The sequence below is a fragment of the Phocoena sinus genome, chromosome 5 (genome assembly GCF_008692025.1).
Source record: "Phocoena sinus isolate mPhoSin1 chromosome 5, mPhoSin1.pri, whole genome shotgun sequence".
Taxonomy (NCBI): Eukaryota; Metazoa; Chordata; class Mammalia; order Artiodactyla; family Phocoenidae; genus Phocoena; species Phocoena sinus.
The window spans coordinates 70,932,247-70,950,093 of record NC_045767.1 but is presented as its reverse complement, the minus strand read 5'-3'; the positions used below and the strand labels follow the sequence as shown (position 1 = coordinate 70,950,093).

The following is a 17,847-nucleotide window of genomic DNA, read 5'->3' as shown; positions in this document are numbered from 1 at the left end:
TGAAAAGAAAAAAATAAATTATACTGAAAGACAGAACTGGCCTGGTAAAACAACTTGCAAAGTGATCACAGTTACTACTTCAGGGCTGTGAAGTGCTCTTCTCATCAAATGGAATTTCTCTGCAAATGCTCCATAAGTTGCCCAGGTGATGGCAAAACAAAAGCCTTACTCATAAAGGTTTTATTTACAGATATATTTTGAACAGAGTTTAGGAGGGCAGAGATAGTCCAAGTAGGAAATTTAAAAAGCTGGAGTTTTCGGAAACAACAGGGAAAGTATTATTTTGCAGCACTAAGTATTCCAATCCAATGTGGATTTGATCAGAATTAACTTCTGGAGTAGACCCCTACTAGCCTAATTTCTGGTTAGCACCTGAAAACAATTTTCATGAAAAATAGAAACACTTGGAAAATGTGTCTTTCAAAATTAAAATGTCTTTGATATCTAAAAGTTAAATATTTTATTTTTTTCTTTTTATGACTATATCAGTGACATACTTAAAGACAAGAATGGCTTGTACATTTTCATTTCAAGGTTGGATGAAAGTTTCAAATTATGCAACGAGGGGTCACTGATGCAACTCTAATGGCCACTGAAGAATCATACAGTCTTTCTGCTCATAGAGCGTTTAATGAATAAAGGTAGATGTGGAGAGGAGAAAAACATCTGCACAAATACTAAAACTGCAAAAGTTAGACTCACATAATGAAGGCAAGAGTTAATTGCTGTGGGTATTGTTATGATACCCTAGGCTTACCACACACTCTGTACTCCCTGAGTCATATGTTACAAGTCCCCACAAGGAAGTGATTTAGTTTGTGAAATGCCTCCTGGAACTATTAAACAATTTAAAATGAGTACAATGGTGTAACAGCCTTGAGACCACAGAGACATCCTTTGGTATTCCCCAAAATGTGTTCTGGAAAACACAAACATGGAGATATGCTCCAGAGGGAAAAAAGCATGGCATGCTCAGCTAAGTTTGGAAAGCACCACATGGTATCCCTCTCAGAGAATCGCTGTATGCATTAGCACCATAGAGATTTGGGAAATACTTCCGTAAAAAAGAATTTGACTTTGTTACCTGCAAATTTCTCAAACTTACATGACACAGAAGCCCTTTTTATAAATAACACCCGCTAGCATCAAACAGAACTACTGAAATAGGCACGTGTTTGGGGAAATACTGATAGAAGGTTACTTCATGATTTGGAATCAGTGTCAAGCCAGTTAAGCTGAAAGATAAATTATGTATTCCAGTCACTGGAATGGAATATTCTTTTTTTAAAGTTAATAAAATAAATTCTCACATTCCAGTTTATATGTCAAGTTCTGAGAGTTCCAGTGGCCCGAGGTGGATCCTCAGAGGCTCTCACCTTTGTGTGTGTGTGCAAAAGAATTGTGGTCTGGCTCTGCAAAACAAAGGATTGGATGCAGAAATACAATGACTGCAGAAATAAGGGACTGGCACATTTTAAGATCTTGACTGGGTGAACTGTACAAGTGCTTACTATTACTCACTAACATCTGCATTATTCCCCTGCAAACTCTTCCCCACTCCAGAGTAATGTCTCAGCTGCAAATTTGACCCCATAACTCACGTTCCTAATGTCTTTCAATGGCTCCATATCATTTTCTGGATAAACTTTTCAAAGTTTCTAGAATTTATTATAACCACGATCTCTTTCTTTTCCAAGATTAAGTTGGAGAAATGCTATGCATTTATCCAGATGTTTTGATTTGCCAGATCCACTGAAATAGACTCTTCTAGCTGGACATGACTATATCACAACCTACAAGCCATGGAATGTAGTTAATATAAAATCTTTTGGGAGTAAGCACAGCAGCCCACTTTCTAACACTTAATACATTGCTTGAAATAACAAGGATTTGTTATTCAGTCCTTGTAATTTCCAATATTTGAAATGGCCTGTAATGTAAAAATAACATGGGCTCTAAGGAAATTTGCTGGGCCTACTAAAGTTTAATAGAGAACAAAATAAAGTTTAATAGAGAACAGTCATGCCTTTGACGTGCAGTGTGGCATGGAGAAAAGCTCCCAATGTGTCTGTTATTGTTTTGTTCTCTTACACATAGCTATCAGAAAGGGAAAAAGTGAGTATAGTTGAGAGCACTTTGTGACTAAAAAAATATAATGGGATTCATGAGTGAACCACATTAATGTAATTAGGTTCATGAAAGGAATTGCCTGAATGAACACTGTGGTTATTCCCAGGATGGACATTATTGAATACCTTCAGCATTCTATATAGGATAGAAACAGTCTGTTCATGGTGGCCATGGGAAGCAGTACCTGAGGGAGAGTACATACCTTATATCCCTTCACTCTTCAAGCAACATGTGCCATTTAAGGACATTGATTCGCGAGTTGTCCACTCTGTCATTTCTCCCTCCTGGCATAATAATCCACCGCTGTAATCTGCCTGTTTATTTGTTGAGGTAACATCCGTTATGTCACTTTTTAGGCTTAATAAAGTGACATAATCTACAGCCTTAATCAAATGGCTGTACCGTCCATTGATTCATTGACTCAGGAGATGATACCATCACATCTGAAACAGAACAATTTTTCAGCATTTCCACCAGCAGCATTGCTTGTGCAGGGTTCCTAGATTTCCTGTTACAAAAAGGCTGAAGGCTTAAGTAATCCTGATGGGAGACACTGCTCCATGTACACTTAATCCCTCCTTGAGCAACCTGCTTTTCTGAGAAATACATAAATGAACGGAAGACACTGCAGGTTAGGTGCATTTCATTTCAAGAAGATTGCCTTTTTACTGTTTCTTGTTTTCTGTTGTTCTGAAACTGTCAAAGAAGAGTAGAAATAAAAGGTGGAAATAAAGATGTTACAGTTGAGTAATGGAGTCTAGGAGCCTTAGCTTTGAAAGTGTATCATTCGTTATACAGCAGAACACCAGTGTTACTAGTGCTTTCAATGTTTTTAAATGCCGCCAAATGTTTTTGTTGACTAACTTATTCCCAGGGGGTCCCTATAACTCTTTCAGGTTACTCGGGTACTGCTTTCTAAATTACCATGGTGGTGAATTCAATTACTACTGTACTCTTTCAGTGGCCTAAAAGAATAAATGGTCTTCCTAAAATGTTTTTCTCTTTGAAAGGTCTAGAGTATTAGAGCTGGATAGGACCTTAGAGATTATCTGATTCAGTGTTCCATAAACTTGTCTGATGACAAGACTCTCCTGAGAACTTGTTTAAAAAAATATAGATTCTCAGGCTACTCCCCTGGATACTCTGTTACAATACATTTGACATGGAGCCCAGGAATCTACATTTTGTAACAAAGAGTCCAAATAACTCTTAGGATCAGGCAGGTTTGGGAAAAGCTAAATTAGTTCCACTTTTTTAATTTTATGGTTGAGGAAGCAGATGCCTAGATAAAGTGATTCATCTAAGTTATACTGCACAAAAATTTTGAAAAATTGAGATTAGTTCAGGAAAAAAAATATTGTTGGGCAACCTTCATGCATCCCATAGTAGGGAATGTATTTTCTTAGAATTTAAGCCTTCTGTATTGAATAGAACAATGCTATTTAGAAGATTGTGGGAGAAGTGATGAGACACTTTGCTCTGTATATGACAGTGGAATTCTCTGTACACAACAGGGAATGATTTTGCTCCACAAGTGACATTTGGCAATGTCTGGAGATAGATTTTTGGTGTCACAACTAAAGAGAAAGAAGTACTACTGGTATGTAGTGTATAGAGGAAGGGATGCTACTAAACCCCCTGCAATGCACAGGACATCCACCCACAACAAAGAATTGCTTGGACCACAATATCAATAGTGTCCAGGTTGGGAAAGCTCGGTATTGATTGCTTCTTGAGCATTATCTCCCTGTGAGATACTTAACAGTACTATCTGAACACATTTGAGGAGTAGGACACAGTTTCCAATTTTCTTCCTGAAATTAGATAGAAAGCCTTATATCATAGCTAAGCAGGTCATTTATTGATCCATGTTAGACTATACTTAGACTGGATGAAATTTTTTTTTCCCTCCTTAGGACCATACAGTAAATCTTTTAAGGATTCCTCCTCTTTCTTCTACTCACGTATCTAGACCTGTCATTCCTAGCACACCTCAATTACGTCTCCTTTGACCTTTCTGCATTCTGTATCTAAATCACCCAAACTCTAATTCCCTGGGATCAGCTAAAAGCTACAGTGTCAATGTCTGCTGATTTTTAACAGAAATTGAGACAGAGTTTTGGTCATAATCTTAATGCAGAGGCTAAGTGAATAGAATACACAATTTACTTAGAGTAACTTATTTTCCAAATCAGTATGATTTTCTTTTCCTAATATTTCTCAATTCTGTCTCCTCTCTGTCTGTTATCAGTACTTAATTCAGATCCTCATCATCTTTTTAATAAACCATTGAAATAAACACTTAATTTTTTCCTCCAGATTTTTTCCCACCTTAGCCTTTTCCTGATTAAACCAATCAGTAATTTCTCCTCACCTATAAGAATGTTTCTCAAATGTGGATTACATATGCCATCTTTTTTTTTTGAATTTTATTTTATTTATTTTTTTATACAGCAGGTTCTTACTAGTTATCCATTTTATATACATCAGTGTATACATGTCAATCCCAATCGCCCAATTCATCCCACCACCACCACCCCGCTTTCCCCCCTTGGTGTCCATACATTTGTTCTCTACATCTATGTCTCTATTTCTGCCCTGCAAACTGGTTCATCTGTACCATTTTTCTAGGTTCCACATATATGCGTTAATATATGATATTTGTTTTTCTCTTTCTGACTTACTTCACTCTGTATGACAGTCTCTAGATCCATCCACGTCTCTACAAATGATTCAATTTCGTTCCTTTTTATGGCTAATATTCCATTGTATATATGTGCCACATCTTCTTTATCCATTCATCTGTTGATGGGCATTTAGGTTGCTTCCATGTCCTGGCGACTGTAAATAGTGCTGCAATGAACATTGGGGTGCATGTGTCTTTTTGAATTATGGTTTTCTCTGGGTATACATATGGCATCTTTTTAAAGAGGAAACATTATTTCATCTCAACTTGTATCATCTTAAATTATTTGATTATAAAATCACTTATATATGTGTAAACATAAAATCAAATTCATCCTCTTTATGCTTAAAGCTTAACACAACTATGAAACCAAAACAAATTTTCAAATTAAAAATGAATCAAACTATTCAACAAAGAATAGTTGAATATTATTTTCTTGTATTTCTTTATATTACTGTGAAGGGAAAAATCACAGAATTAAGAATTCTCTTTGTTAACTCACATAAAAGGCTTTGAGTTTGAGCATGGTTTTCTCAACAACAGGAAACACTGACAGAATCGAGTCCAGATGCCACAGCAAGGCATATGAAGTCCTCAGTGTCCATTGTGGTCCTTTTCTCATCCCTCCAGGCTCATCTGTGGGCATTTGCTGCTTCAGCACTTATTACTTAGTGTTACTGAGCTCATCAGGCTGCCCTATCCCCATACTATTTCAGCTGTCTGTGCTTTCGCTTGTGTTACTTTGTCTACGTTTTTTTTCCCACCAGTTTTGTGTTTTATGTTTCTTAATCATCCTTCAAGATCTAACCTAGGTGTCATTTCCTGTAAAACCATTCCTAGAACCCCAGGTTGAAATGTACCTCTCCTCTGTGGATTAAGGGCACCCTGTGCTCTTCTGTAGCCTTGTCTCCTCCCTTATAACAGTGCTCTGTCTATCCCCTCCCTGTACCATGAGCTACCATAAGAGTAGGGGTGGTACCAATAGCTCCCAGACCAGGCCCTGCCATGCCAGTAGTCACTCCATAAATATATAGTAAACTGAAGTGAAACATTTTCAATTAAAGACCCATCTCTGGTAACCACATTGCTTTTTGTTTCTTTGTATGTTTGTTTGTTTCCAATGCTTGGAATTGAATATACTTTAAGAAAACATGACATAGTTGAAAAATGCACTGGATTTAGAATCATAGGACTTGAGTTCACATCTTGTCATTTGTTCTTGTGTGTAAAATGGAGATAATCACCATCTCACATTCTTTTTGCAGATGTGCAAAATTCTGGCATGATGTTTGGCAAACAAGCATATATAATAAATATTAGTTTCCTTCCTGCATTATGCTTTACTTCTTTTTATGGACTTTAGTGATTTAAAATTATTATTACCAGTGAAGCTTCAAATCTGTATACCTCCCTATCACCATTAGATTGAGGTCCGGTATTAATTATTTTTTCTGAACTGAGCTTCAGCATTGCTGTATAAAGTAGATGAGACAATCAGTCTTTCCTTTTCATCCTCATAGGCTACTTCGCTCCCTTTAACTATTTATATTTATTCAGAACATATTTCTTTTCTTTTATTGCCACAGGCATGAGAGAACCTCTGCTTTGTTCTTATTAGAGAAATCTGTGTTCTTCCTTCTCTTTGTAGGTTGTTTTCATCAGAAAGCATCCACTTTGAGAAGCATTTTCTTTACCTGGATTATATTATTGAATTTACCTTTTTTATGCTTTCATATGGTTATTAGAATCTATAGCTTCAGTTCTTTGGGTAATAGGCTTAAGGCTCCTAGATAACACAAAATTTATTGTAGAAGTAAGTCATGTGGAGTTCAGCAAGATAGAAAATTTCTCTAATCAGTAGGTTCCTAGCTCTTACATGTGTTTTATAAACAAAAATAGATCAAAGGTACTACAGAAGGCATTCCTAATAAAAAATTCTTAATAATGGATACATTGGTACAAGCAAATTCAGACTTAGATGGCAAAGAAAATGTTCACAGATATGGGAATAGCCAGAGGATGAACTAATCTACAAAGGGATGCCATCATTGTCACTAGAGACAAAGTATTTGAACTTCAACTTAACATTGAAAGGATAGGAATAATGAAACCAATTTGTCATAAAGCAGCAGGCATGAGTTGATGATCCACAAGAGATCCCTATTATCACAGATTATTCTCTGGTTCTGTGCCTTCCTAAAGACTGAAAGCTATGTGTGGCACAAGTGCTTTTGTATTGGATTAAGGCTGCACCTGTCATACTCTGATCCATTTCACTTTCAACCAATTCTCTGAATTCAGTTCAAATTAAACCTGTAGTGCCTTTTGGTGAAGAGATTCATGACTAACAGGAAAAAACTTTGAATGTTTGGAACCTTAGAGGAAATGCACTTGGTTCTGTTTTAGCCCTGTTTGTCACAATCACGAAAAGTACCACTTTACCATCTGGTAGGAAATAAAAGAGAACCTTAGGGTCTGGTTTTCTAAGTTGGGAATAAAATCATTTGCGTTAGCAAATCTCAGTGAGCAGTTATAAGTTTACAAGTACTGACCTCAGGCCCTTTTGTATCCATGTTGCCTGCATTTGGGCCACAGTTAACATATGTCATTGCTAGAGACTGAGCACTGTTTGCTAGCTTGCACTGAGAAGAGACATTGAAGAAAAGAACTCCTCCATGTGTTTCTGCTTCTATATCTCTTGTTCAGTATAATTACCTGTTTAAAAAAAAGAATTATTAGGGCTATTATGGACATGTACATCTGATTTCATGATTTTTTTGGCTTGTTCTCAGTTGGTTTTAACTTCTTATGAGGATACCAACGTCCATTTATATTTCAGATTAGCTCAAAAATGTTCTTTCTTTGCTTTTGTGTCAGCTATTGTGTATGCAAAATTACATCTTTTGATCTTGAAGATTTTGCAGACTATTGGAGGAGAATGTAAAGATAATTCCTCAAGAGAATGACAAGACAAGCCACAGGCTGGAAGAAAACATTTGCAAAAGACATATATGATAAAGGACTGTAATTAGGTTCATTGATTGTAACAAATGTGCTACTCTGGTACAGAATGGAGAAGGCATGCATGTATGGAGTCAGGAATTATATGGAGACTCTGTGCTTTCCATTCAATATTGTTGTGAACCTAAAACTACTCTAAAAAAATTGTTTTTAAAAATGATAAAGCGAATGCATCATGTCACATGGTGTGAAAGAAGGGTTATAAAAGTGTAGAAGCTCAGAGAAGAGTTGGCTTATTCAGCCTAGGGAGGTTTCGAAAGGACTTCACAGAAACGGTGGCTTTTAGACTGGGATTTAAAAGGCAAGTAGAATTTCATCTGTAGGAAAGTTCAAGGCAAGAAGTACTGGTAGAAATGAGAAATGGGGAGGAGGTTAAAAGGAATGGAGAAAAGGAGCAAGAAGAAGAGGAGGTGGTGTGACATACCCTGTGAATGCCTTGTAATTCTGACTGAAACCAGAGTTTATAGTAGACATAGGCAGGTCACTGGAGTAGTGGGGCATGTTGGCATTTTAGCCATTTTATCAGCTGGACATTGTTGTCTCAGTTTGCCATTGAATTTTCTTTTTTTATGCTTTCATATGGTTATTAGAATCTATAGCTTCAGTTCTTTGGGTAATAGGCTTAAGGCTCCTAGATAACACAAAATTTATTGTAGAAGTAAGTCATGTGGAGTTCAGCAAGATGGAAAATTTCTCTATTCAGTGGGTTAACTAACTGCACAAGTTCACATAGCTAATCAGTGGCAGAGCTAAGACTCAACTCCAGACATCATGATGTCAAAACTTACCTGCCTGGCCACACTGCAAGACGTAGTGTGGGTGAAACCTTCAAAGTGAGAAGAATTAAACGTAGGTCAGATGTCATCGCCTATCTTTTGTTTTTGCAGGTTTCTTTGCAAGGAAATAGACCAGCAGCTTCAATCAACTGCAGTTCTGTCATACCTCCATGATGTTTCCCTTGGTCAGAAATGCACTAAGTAGCCTCAGGATTCGAAGCATTCAGCAAATTAGGGCAAGACAGAGCCACTCAAAACACTCACCAGATTTTCACGACAAATATGGTCATATTATACTAGCCGGTGGAACCACTTTCTGTGTTGTTGTGTGGGTGTTTACAGCCACACAGGTTGGAATAGAATGGAACCCCTCCCCTGTTGGCAGAGCCACCCCAAAAGAGTGGAATGATGAGTAAGCATCACAGTTACTGTAATACAGAAGTGTCTGAAAGTCAGCTTGTCATTTAAATACTCTGCTGTGCATTGAAATATAGCATAATCGAAGAAATAAAATGCATTTGAAAACATTAAAAAGTTGTTGAAAATAGTGATTATAGTGCCTGAAAGCAAGGCAGTAGCAGTGGGTATAGATTACAGGGGATTATGAATAATAAATATTTGAAAGTAGAATTAATGAAGCATGCATTTTTCTGGCTTAATGATTTATGCTAGGTATCTTTCAGTGGACATACACACATAGGTACTTAACAAATTAATTTAATTGTTTGGCAAATCCTATTGAATCTTTCTTAAAAACATATTCATAATTGACCATTTTTCACATCCTTTATCTTTCCTTCCCTGATCTGAACCACCATACTTTTGCTGGGATTATTATAAAAACTCTCTAGCCAGTCTCCTTTCCTTTACACTTGATGATCGTCAAGCCTGCCCTGAACCCGCCCCCCCACCGCAGTCACACACAATCTTTTTTAAGCACAACAGTGACAATGATAATTTTTTTTTAATTAGTTTAGTAATATCACTCCTCTTTTCAAAACACCATGGCTCCCCATTTTACAAGGACATGAGTGCCTCAAGTCAAGGATAATTGGGACTATCTTATGGGTGACTTATCACAGTTGGCAATGGAGACCACCTCCTACTCCTGAATGATCAGCTTCAGGGTAAGTGTACTGTTCCTCAAGCTCAAATATATAGAGATATCATTATTCTCTGGATAAAAGACATGTTCCTAGGTGTATAATTTATAGGTCTTAGGGAATGCTCATTTTCAGCTTTATCAGTATTGCTAAGTTATTCCCCAAAGTGGTTACATTCTCACCAGCAATGTGTACAACCTCCTCTTGTTCCACGTCCAAACTCACTCTTAAGAGTTTTCATGCACTTTAATATTTGCTACTTTGATGAACATGAAACAATAGCTCATATTTTAATTTATGCTTCCCCGATTACTGATCAGGTCAAACATCTTGTGTTAGCTTTTTGTGTTTTGGGGTTTTTTGTGTATATGACCTTTCTTTTTTTTTTTTAATCATTCTTTTTTTTGATTAATTAATTTATTTTATTTTTGGCTGCTTTGGGTCCTCGTTGCTGCTTGTGGGCTTTCTCTAGTTGTGGAGAGTGGGCGCTACTCTTCATTGCGGTGCGTGGGCTTCTCATTGCGTTGACTTCTCTTGTTGTGGAGCATGGGCTCTAGGCATGCGGGCTTCAGTAGTTGAGGCACGTGGGCTCAGTAGTTGTGGCTCGCAGGCTCTAGAGTGCAGGCTCAGTAGTTGTGGCACACAGGCAACTGCTCTGTGGCATGTGGGATCCTCCCGGAGAAGGGCTCGAACCCATGACCCTGTGTTGGCAGGTGGATTCTTAACCACTGTGCCACCAGGGAAGCCCTGACCTTTTTATTTGTTGCTTTTGCCATTTTTCTATTCAATTGTTTGTCTTAATCATTTGTAGAATTTTTTTTGTATATTCTTTATACTAATTATCTCAGTCAGGATTTAATCAGAGAGGCAGAAGCAGTGTGAATAGTATAGAATATAGGATTGATTTTGGGAATTAAAACTTACAGCTGTGAGAGCTAGTAGAGAAGTTTTTACAAGACTGTTGCCTTTGTATCTGGTACTAAATATGTTCACAGTAAAGGAGGAAAACTGAACATGAAGTAAGGGAGAGCCAGGGCCAATGGGAATTGAGAAGGATGCACTGGGATCATGACTGTAAACTGGAACCTGTGCCTGTTTCTCACTGTCTTTAACTAAGATGACATGGATGACTTATGGGAGAAGCTGGTGCCCTTCTCTGTGGAACTACACATTCACCTTGCTCAGGACTCAGAAGAGCTGGAGAAGAACTGGTAGGAGTTAAAGTAGCTATAGGCCCAGGTGCTGTTTCTTATCAATCAAGCCGGAAGGTCGGTAGCAGCATACACAAGCTGCTGCAGCGCAGGGCTGCTGTTCTACACCAGCCTTCCAAGTGTAAAATGGATGCTGGTTCATGTCCACCATCCCTATCTCATGCATTCTCTCTTGTGGCCAATCCTAACCTGAAACCATAGAGAGGAGGGAATTCTGGAAAAAGCAGTTCAAGCCTGGCTAAGTTGACATTTAGAAAGCCACAGTAATCCACCCCTTGTCAACTTGACATCAGTGCACATCTTTCCTAACTGTACCTATATTTCAAAAAAAGACAGTAGCAAAAATAGGCTTTCACCTAACATGATGCAACTTTCTCTCTTAAAACTAATCCTATCCCCAAAAGAGGACATCACAAAGACCCTTTATCCATGGCAGTGTTGCACTCTCAACTTCCAGTTTAATGGAACCATTGCTGTGATCTCTAATGAAAGCCTAAGACTTCTAGACCAGCAAAGCTCAAAGTTATAGGGACAGGAAACAAATACTTCTCTAGTGTGTTGCTAGGGGTAATTGTGAAGAAGCCACTCTGATCTCCACCTCTTGATTCCCAGACCTGTAAATCTCACCTCTAGGAAAATAGCACTACATATCTGTTGGCTATTTACAGGATGTCCAACATCTTACAAGACATTACCTCAGCCTGGCAAGGTGGTGTTACCCAGCTGTCGCAGTCACTAACACTTCACAAGGCCATTGTACCATTTTATCAGTGATGGGATGCATGGTAAGATCAGTGACTCCCATAAGCATAAGCCCATTACTATACATTATTTGCTTTTTATTATAAAACATAAGCTTCTTGGTCAGAATCAGTGCTGTGTTGCATACCATGGTAGTAATTAAGACATTTTGTAAATTCATGGATGATGGTATTCACAGGAAAGTCACAGAGAGAGAAAGTAAATCTACATTGTTACTAAGTGTGTATTAAAGTGAAAACAAAGTATTGCCTTTTCCATGATGGAAATGGTCTAATGAAATCAACCTGGCACTGATGATTCCCTTCCTTCCTCCAAGGAATAGTGCCAATGGAGGTGCAGTGTTGGTCTGTACGTTTGGTAGATTGGGCACTCAACAGTGACTATAGCCAGACTAACCTTGATGAGTGCAAGTCCGCGTTGTTGAGCACACACATAATCTCCATCCCTGCTGTGATGACCACTTTGTCTCTGAGCCATTGTGAAAGCACAGGGTGGCTGAGAAAGAGAGTGAGAGCCATAAGAAGGGGTCATCTTGTCCACCAGAGTATTAAGATACTCCTCTGCTGAGTATCCTTTTGGTGAGTATTTATATGGAACCAGAATATCTTCCTACTCTGTGCTCATTTAGAGAAGTCTGTTCACATAATCCATCCCCATGCTTGTCACCAGTTTTCCAGTAGTGTTCCTTCTAATTCCCTGCCCAGCCTGCCAAGCCATTAGCTGGCATCTATGGCTTGGTATACAGTTGTACCTCTGGCCAAGCAACAACTCTGTGTACTATTTCATGTACTGCCCACCAGGAAGATTTCCCTTCCTCAGGGCCAATTTGGAATTAAGCTGTATTACTGAAGCTGTCTTCTACAAAATATGGCCAGCATATTTTGTAGAACCAGATCCGAATTCTTTCTTCCTTGGTCAAATGGTTTACAAACCTGTCAATCCTAGGTTTGAAGTGACATGAAACCTTCCCAAACACAAAACTTGTAAACAGTGGAGCTTGGAGTCAAGCTTTAGAATATGTTCTTTTACTTCCAAGTTACACTGTCTGTTAGTCTTTCTTCAAGTTTACAGGTTGAAAGTTCTGGAGAAGGATTCAAGCTGGAGCTAGAGAAGATAGGGAGCTATCTAGATTGTTGTGAAAACCATGGGGGTGAAAAACATTATCAAGAGAGTATATCAACAAGGAAGTAGATATAGGGAATGCATGAGGCATGCAATGAGTACTATATTTTAAAATGGCAATTTCTTTCTTTCTTACCTTCGCCCTGAATATTTTCTGATTTGAAGTGAGGATTAAAGCCTACCTCTTTAGGTTTATATATGTATGTGTAAGCATGTGCCCGCATGCGTGCGAGTGTGTGTATGTGTGTGTGTGGAGTGTGCATACGTGGGTATATCTGTATAGATATAGATATGTACACACACATATGTCTATACAGATATATACATATATATATTTAAAAAAACAATTATTTTAGGAATGTATATACACATAAATATATAAATTATTTTATATTAAAATTTGTGACTGCTGGTTTCTTATAAGAAAATTGAGATATTGAATCTTCTGCTATTTCTGACTTTTCTCACTGGATTATTACAATTTGATCATACATAAAACATCAAATACAAGCTGTTTTGTTGTTCTCCATGTGTCTTAAAACTAACTTTTGAATGAAGTTATCAAATTTCCAGTCATAATGTAATTCTTATAGTGCCTCATACACTTCTTGGAAAATTATATTATTATATATTATTATGAGGAAAATATTACTTGGCAGTTACTGAATACATTTGCTTGCTGTCAGCAAAGGAGGAGAACTTCATTTTGACACATACTCCCCCTTTACTTGGAAAAACTGGGCTACTAGGGCTACACTTTGGTACTGGGCTTAAGTATGAATAATAAGTGAAGAATGAATAATTAAAGCTTTCTATATCTATGTGCTCTTATAGTTGTTGAAGGATTGAATGCTTTTCTCATTTGAAATTTATAGTAATCCTGTAGAGTACATAAGCTGGTCATGTATCCTATTCAATATATGTATACACATGATTAGCCATGGGTTGGTTAAGTGACATGGAAGCCATCTAAAAATGAAGATAGAAATAGAATCCACATCTCTTGGCTTTTGGTCTACTGTTCCATTAGAATATTTCATGCTTTCTAAGAAAAGACAACCCTGATCTTATCCTATGTGATGATGGTAAATTGATAAATAACTGGGGTGGCTGCATGCCAACTATTGGGAGGGTTGGTAAGTTAAAGAGTCAGGCCGGAGAATAGGACTGAAAGGGTGGTGTGTGTTTGATCAGCCTAATTTATGTGCAGCCACTTTAATGGGATTTGAATATGAGGTCCAGTGTTTACCAGTTCTTGCTTCATGACACAACCTTATAGATAAGTTAATAACAATGACAAGAACTATCCAAAAAAAAAAAAAACTGTATAAATTCTGGTCTCAGGTGTAAAATAAAGTAAGAGATATCTCTGTGTTAGAGTTTTCACTCACGTCCTTAACTGATCTAACAGAGGCAGTGTGTGCCATCTTCAAAGTTGTAAGAAAAATGAAGTGGAGATAGCAAGCTAGTTATTAGCAGCCATTGTTAAAACAGATTTCAATAGAGAATTCCCCCTTTTAAGAGAAATTTCTGTGAAATTTGGAAATTGTTTAAGTATTATGTTAGTTCCTCATTTGTTATGAGTATAGTAAATGGCATAGATGTACGACATACATCATAAAATCTTTCATGTTTTGCAGTAACAGCAGTTGCTTTCCTGGGGGAATGACATTAATTTGAGCAGTATCTCTTATTTTCCAATAACCTTTTATGTTACAAAAAAATTGGCAACTTCATTTTCTTCCCCTATCTGGAAACCATAGAAACCAATGTGAAATTATAGCTAAGAAGTTCGTCACTGGGCTATCTCAAGCTGATCTCCATGGAAACATATCACATTTTCTTGAAATGAAAGATCTTCCAATCAGACACACAACCATAACTGATGGCTGTCTGACAAATATACCAACAACAACAAAAAAAGTATATGGATATTTTATTATATAATACATTCAGAAGAGTTTTAAAACTGCTTCATAAATGAGAACATTTAAATGGTAAGTATTATGCCAACTACAGAAATAAAAATACAGTTTTGAAAACAATATTCTGTCGCTCTATTTAAATATTGTTCTTTCTAGATTTTTGCATTAAAGGCAACTTTCTAAACTCATACGGACTTTGAATTCAGAAAAATCTGTATTCAAAACCTAACTCTGCCCCTTAGCTATCTGGCTCATCTCTCCCAATTTTTTAATCATAAAGTTAAGGGATGTAATACCTGACTTACAGATTCTGTTTGCTAATGAGTTAAGGTAAATGCTTAATAAGCAGTTATAATTTTTTTTTTTTTTTTTTTTTTTTTTTTTGTGGTACGCCGGCCTCTCACTGCTGTGGCCTCTCCCACTGCGGAGCACAGGTTCCGGACGTGCAGGCTCGGCGGCCATGACTCACGGGCCCAGCCGCTCCGCGGCATGTGGGATCTTCCCGGACCGGGGCACGAACCCGTGTCCCCTACATCGGCAGGCGGACTCTCAACCACTGTGCCACCAGGGAAGCCCAGTTATAAAATTTTATCTAGTTAAATGAATAAATGAGTGATGGAAGTATTGCTGAAGATGAGGATGAGATTGAGGATTATAATTTCAGCCCTTTAATAAATGGTTAAGAGATATTATTGTTCTAGGTGAAAGAGACTAAATAGGAACGTCACTGTCAAGGGCTTAGACTATGATATAGCTTTGATAATACAAAGACTATCCCTAGTTCAAAATTTGAATAATCTCCAAAAATTTATTTTTAAGACTGTTGTTTGGAGCTTGGATCATATGAATGGGGTGGGGAAGGGACTTCATCATATTATAGGAGTAGGCTCTAAAATAAGCCCATAAGGTAAAAATCATATTTTCAAAATTACCTTAAATTACACATAAAATTCTGTATTCATTTAATGTGGTGTTCTGTTATATAAAGAATAGATACAGTAGTATATGTTTACCAGACATACACATGACAAATATAATTGTACAATACACCCCGCACAGAGTGTGAGGACATGTCCTTTTGTGAGAGCAAAGTGAACCACTCAAGAATACACAGTCTTATGGAGCAGAACAAGAAATGGAATGTTCTGCCCTGTATGCACTATCTTTCCTTTTTTTTTTTTTTGTCTCTGTCATTCTGTATCTGCATCACAGTCTCTTAATTTCTCCCCATACCTCTTTCCATTTTCCTTTCCTCTGTTCCTGTCTCTTTGTCTCCAAGTCTACAGAGTTGAATCTGATTAAATTAAATACATATATGATGTGACTCCACTATATCACCCCGGAAACAATATTAAAATCAAGCAGCTTTTAAACTTTCTCTGCTGCAACCCATGCTGAATGATATACAACAAACTTCTATGCCTGTATTCAGAATTTTATTTTTCCAAAAATAAGGAAAGTAAGCAATAGAAACATTAATGTTTTGTGGATTAAGAAGTCATGGATATTCATAAAAGTATTTTAAACACACGTGATTTCATTGATTATAGAATTTCTCAAACTGTTTTTAAGGAAATAACTAAATATTCATAAGCTGTATGATAATTTATGTACCTCAAGTATGTTATAATTTATTTACTTCAAGCATGTTAAAGAGCTATATTTTAAAATTTTGCTTACCTCAGGCTAAGATATAGGCTTTCAGTTATGTTACAATTTCAAGTGCATTGCATTTGACCACACACCTTTTTTTCTCGATGAAACACGTTCAAATGTTAATATTTATGAGGGGCATATGCTAGCAAAACCTTAACTTCACTCCAATATCTTTCTTCTTCTCTATATACCTACTTCCCCTACCTACTAAATAATTTGTGAACCTGAGTTTTTAACTCTTAGGACTGTAGTAATAAAGACATTATGTGATTTTTACATCACTCAGTGTTAATGAGAATGCTGGTTAGGATCATATGCCACCCTGCCAAAGTTTGTTTATTTCATACATTCTCTAAATTGTGATACTAAGAAGTTGTTTCAGTTCTAGTAACTGTAAAAATTACTCCCTAAGAATACTGAAAAGCAATAAAAGCTGTTATCTCCAGTGGAATAGGGTAAGACTTCAGGCCTTACAATTATTTTTAAAAAGTTATTCATAAATTAAGCTTATAAGAAACTACCCACTTCATATATAAGTAAAAATTAATTTTCAATGTACTTTCACAATATTATATCTGGAATACAAATAAGTTTGAAATATGCTTGTTATTTTCCTAATGTGATAACATAGAATGATTTGTTGAACATGAGAATCATTCTGTAAATTTAAAAAAATAATAATTTAACTTCACCTTGTTGGAACAAACAGCATTAAAATTTGGCTAATTAAAGAATCAAACCAACAGGAAAAAATAGCGTTTTCTTTATTTGCTAAATGTTATCCAACTTCGGTAGTCAATTCTTGAGTTATTACCAAGAAGTGAAGAAATTTAGGATGGTTGTTTCTGTAAAATGAAACAAAAATGCTATTACTAGCACTTAAAAGGAAGATTCCAGGACAGTTGGATGAAGAGGAATTTTATATTGTACACAACTACAACTACTTTTTCTGAAATATTACATAAAAAGTTTAAGCAAGATTATTTTCTTGGTCTTTACTTATATGTCACATATTTATATAGTTGTTTAATTAATAGAATGCTACAATAGAGTGAATGTTTGTATCCTTCCAAAATTCATGTTGAAGCTTAATCCCCAGTGTGATGGTATTTGAGGTGGGGCCTTTGGGAGATGATTAGATCGTGATGGTAGAGTCCTCATGAACGGGATTAGTGCCCTTATAAAAGAGATCCCAAAGAGTCCACTTGCCCTTCGGACATGTGAGAACATAGCCAGAAGAAGCATCTTTAAATGAGGAAGCAGACTCTCATCAGACACTGAATATGAAAGCAGCTTGATCTTGGACTTCCCAGCCTCCAGAACTGTGAGAGAATACATGGCTCTTGTTTATAAGCTACTCAGTCTATGGGATTCTGTTATAGCAGCCTGAATATACTAAGACAAATGTTTTGAATACTTTACTCATTCAAAATTTATAATTTATTGGGTTGCATT

The 17,847-nt window shown here is 36.8% G+C and overlaps 1 protein-coding gene across 1 annotated transcript in view; it reads left to right on the top strand.

Moving 5' to 3' along the window:
• LOC116754418 (cytochrome c oxidase subunit 7B2, mitochondrial) overlaps positions 1-9,137 on the top strand; it is an 83,145-nt gene extending 74,008 nt beyond the window's left edge. The window contains exon 2 of the mRNA XM_032633058.1: positions 8,725-9,137. Within this exon, the coding sequence (XP_032488949.1) occupies positions 8,784-9,029 (246 nt within the window). The 5' untranslated portion in view covers positions 8,725-8,783 and the 3' untranslated portion in view covers positions 9,030-9,137. The remainder of the gene's footprint in view (positions 1-8,724) is intronic.
• The last annotated feature ends 8,710 nt before the right edge of the window (positions 9,138-17,847 follow it).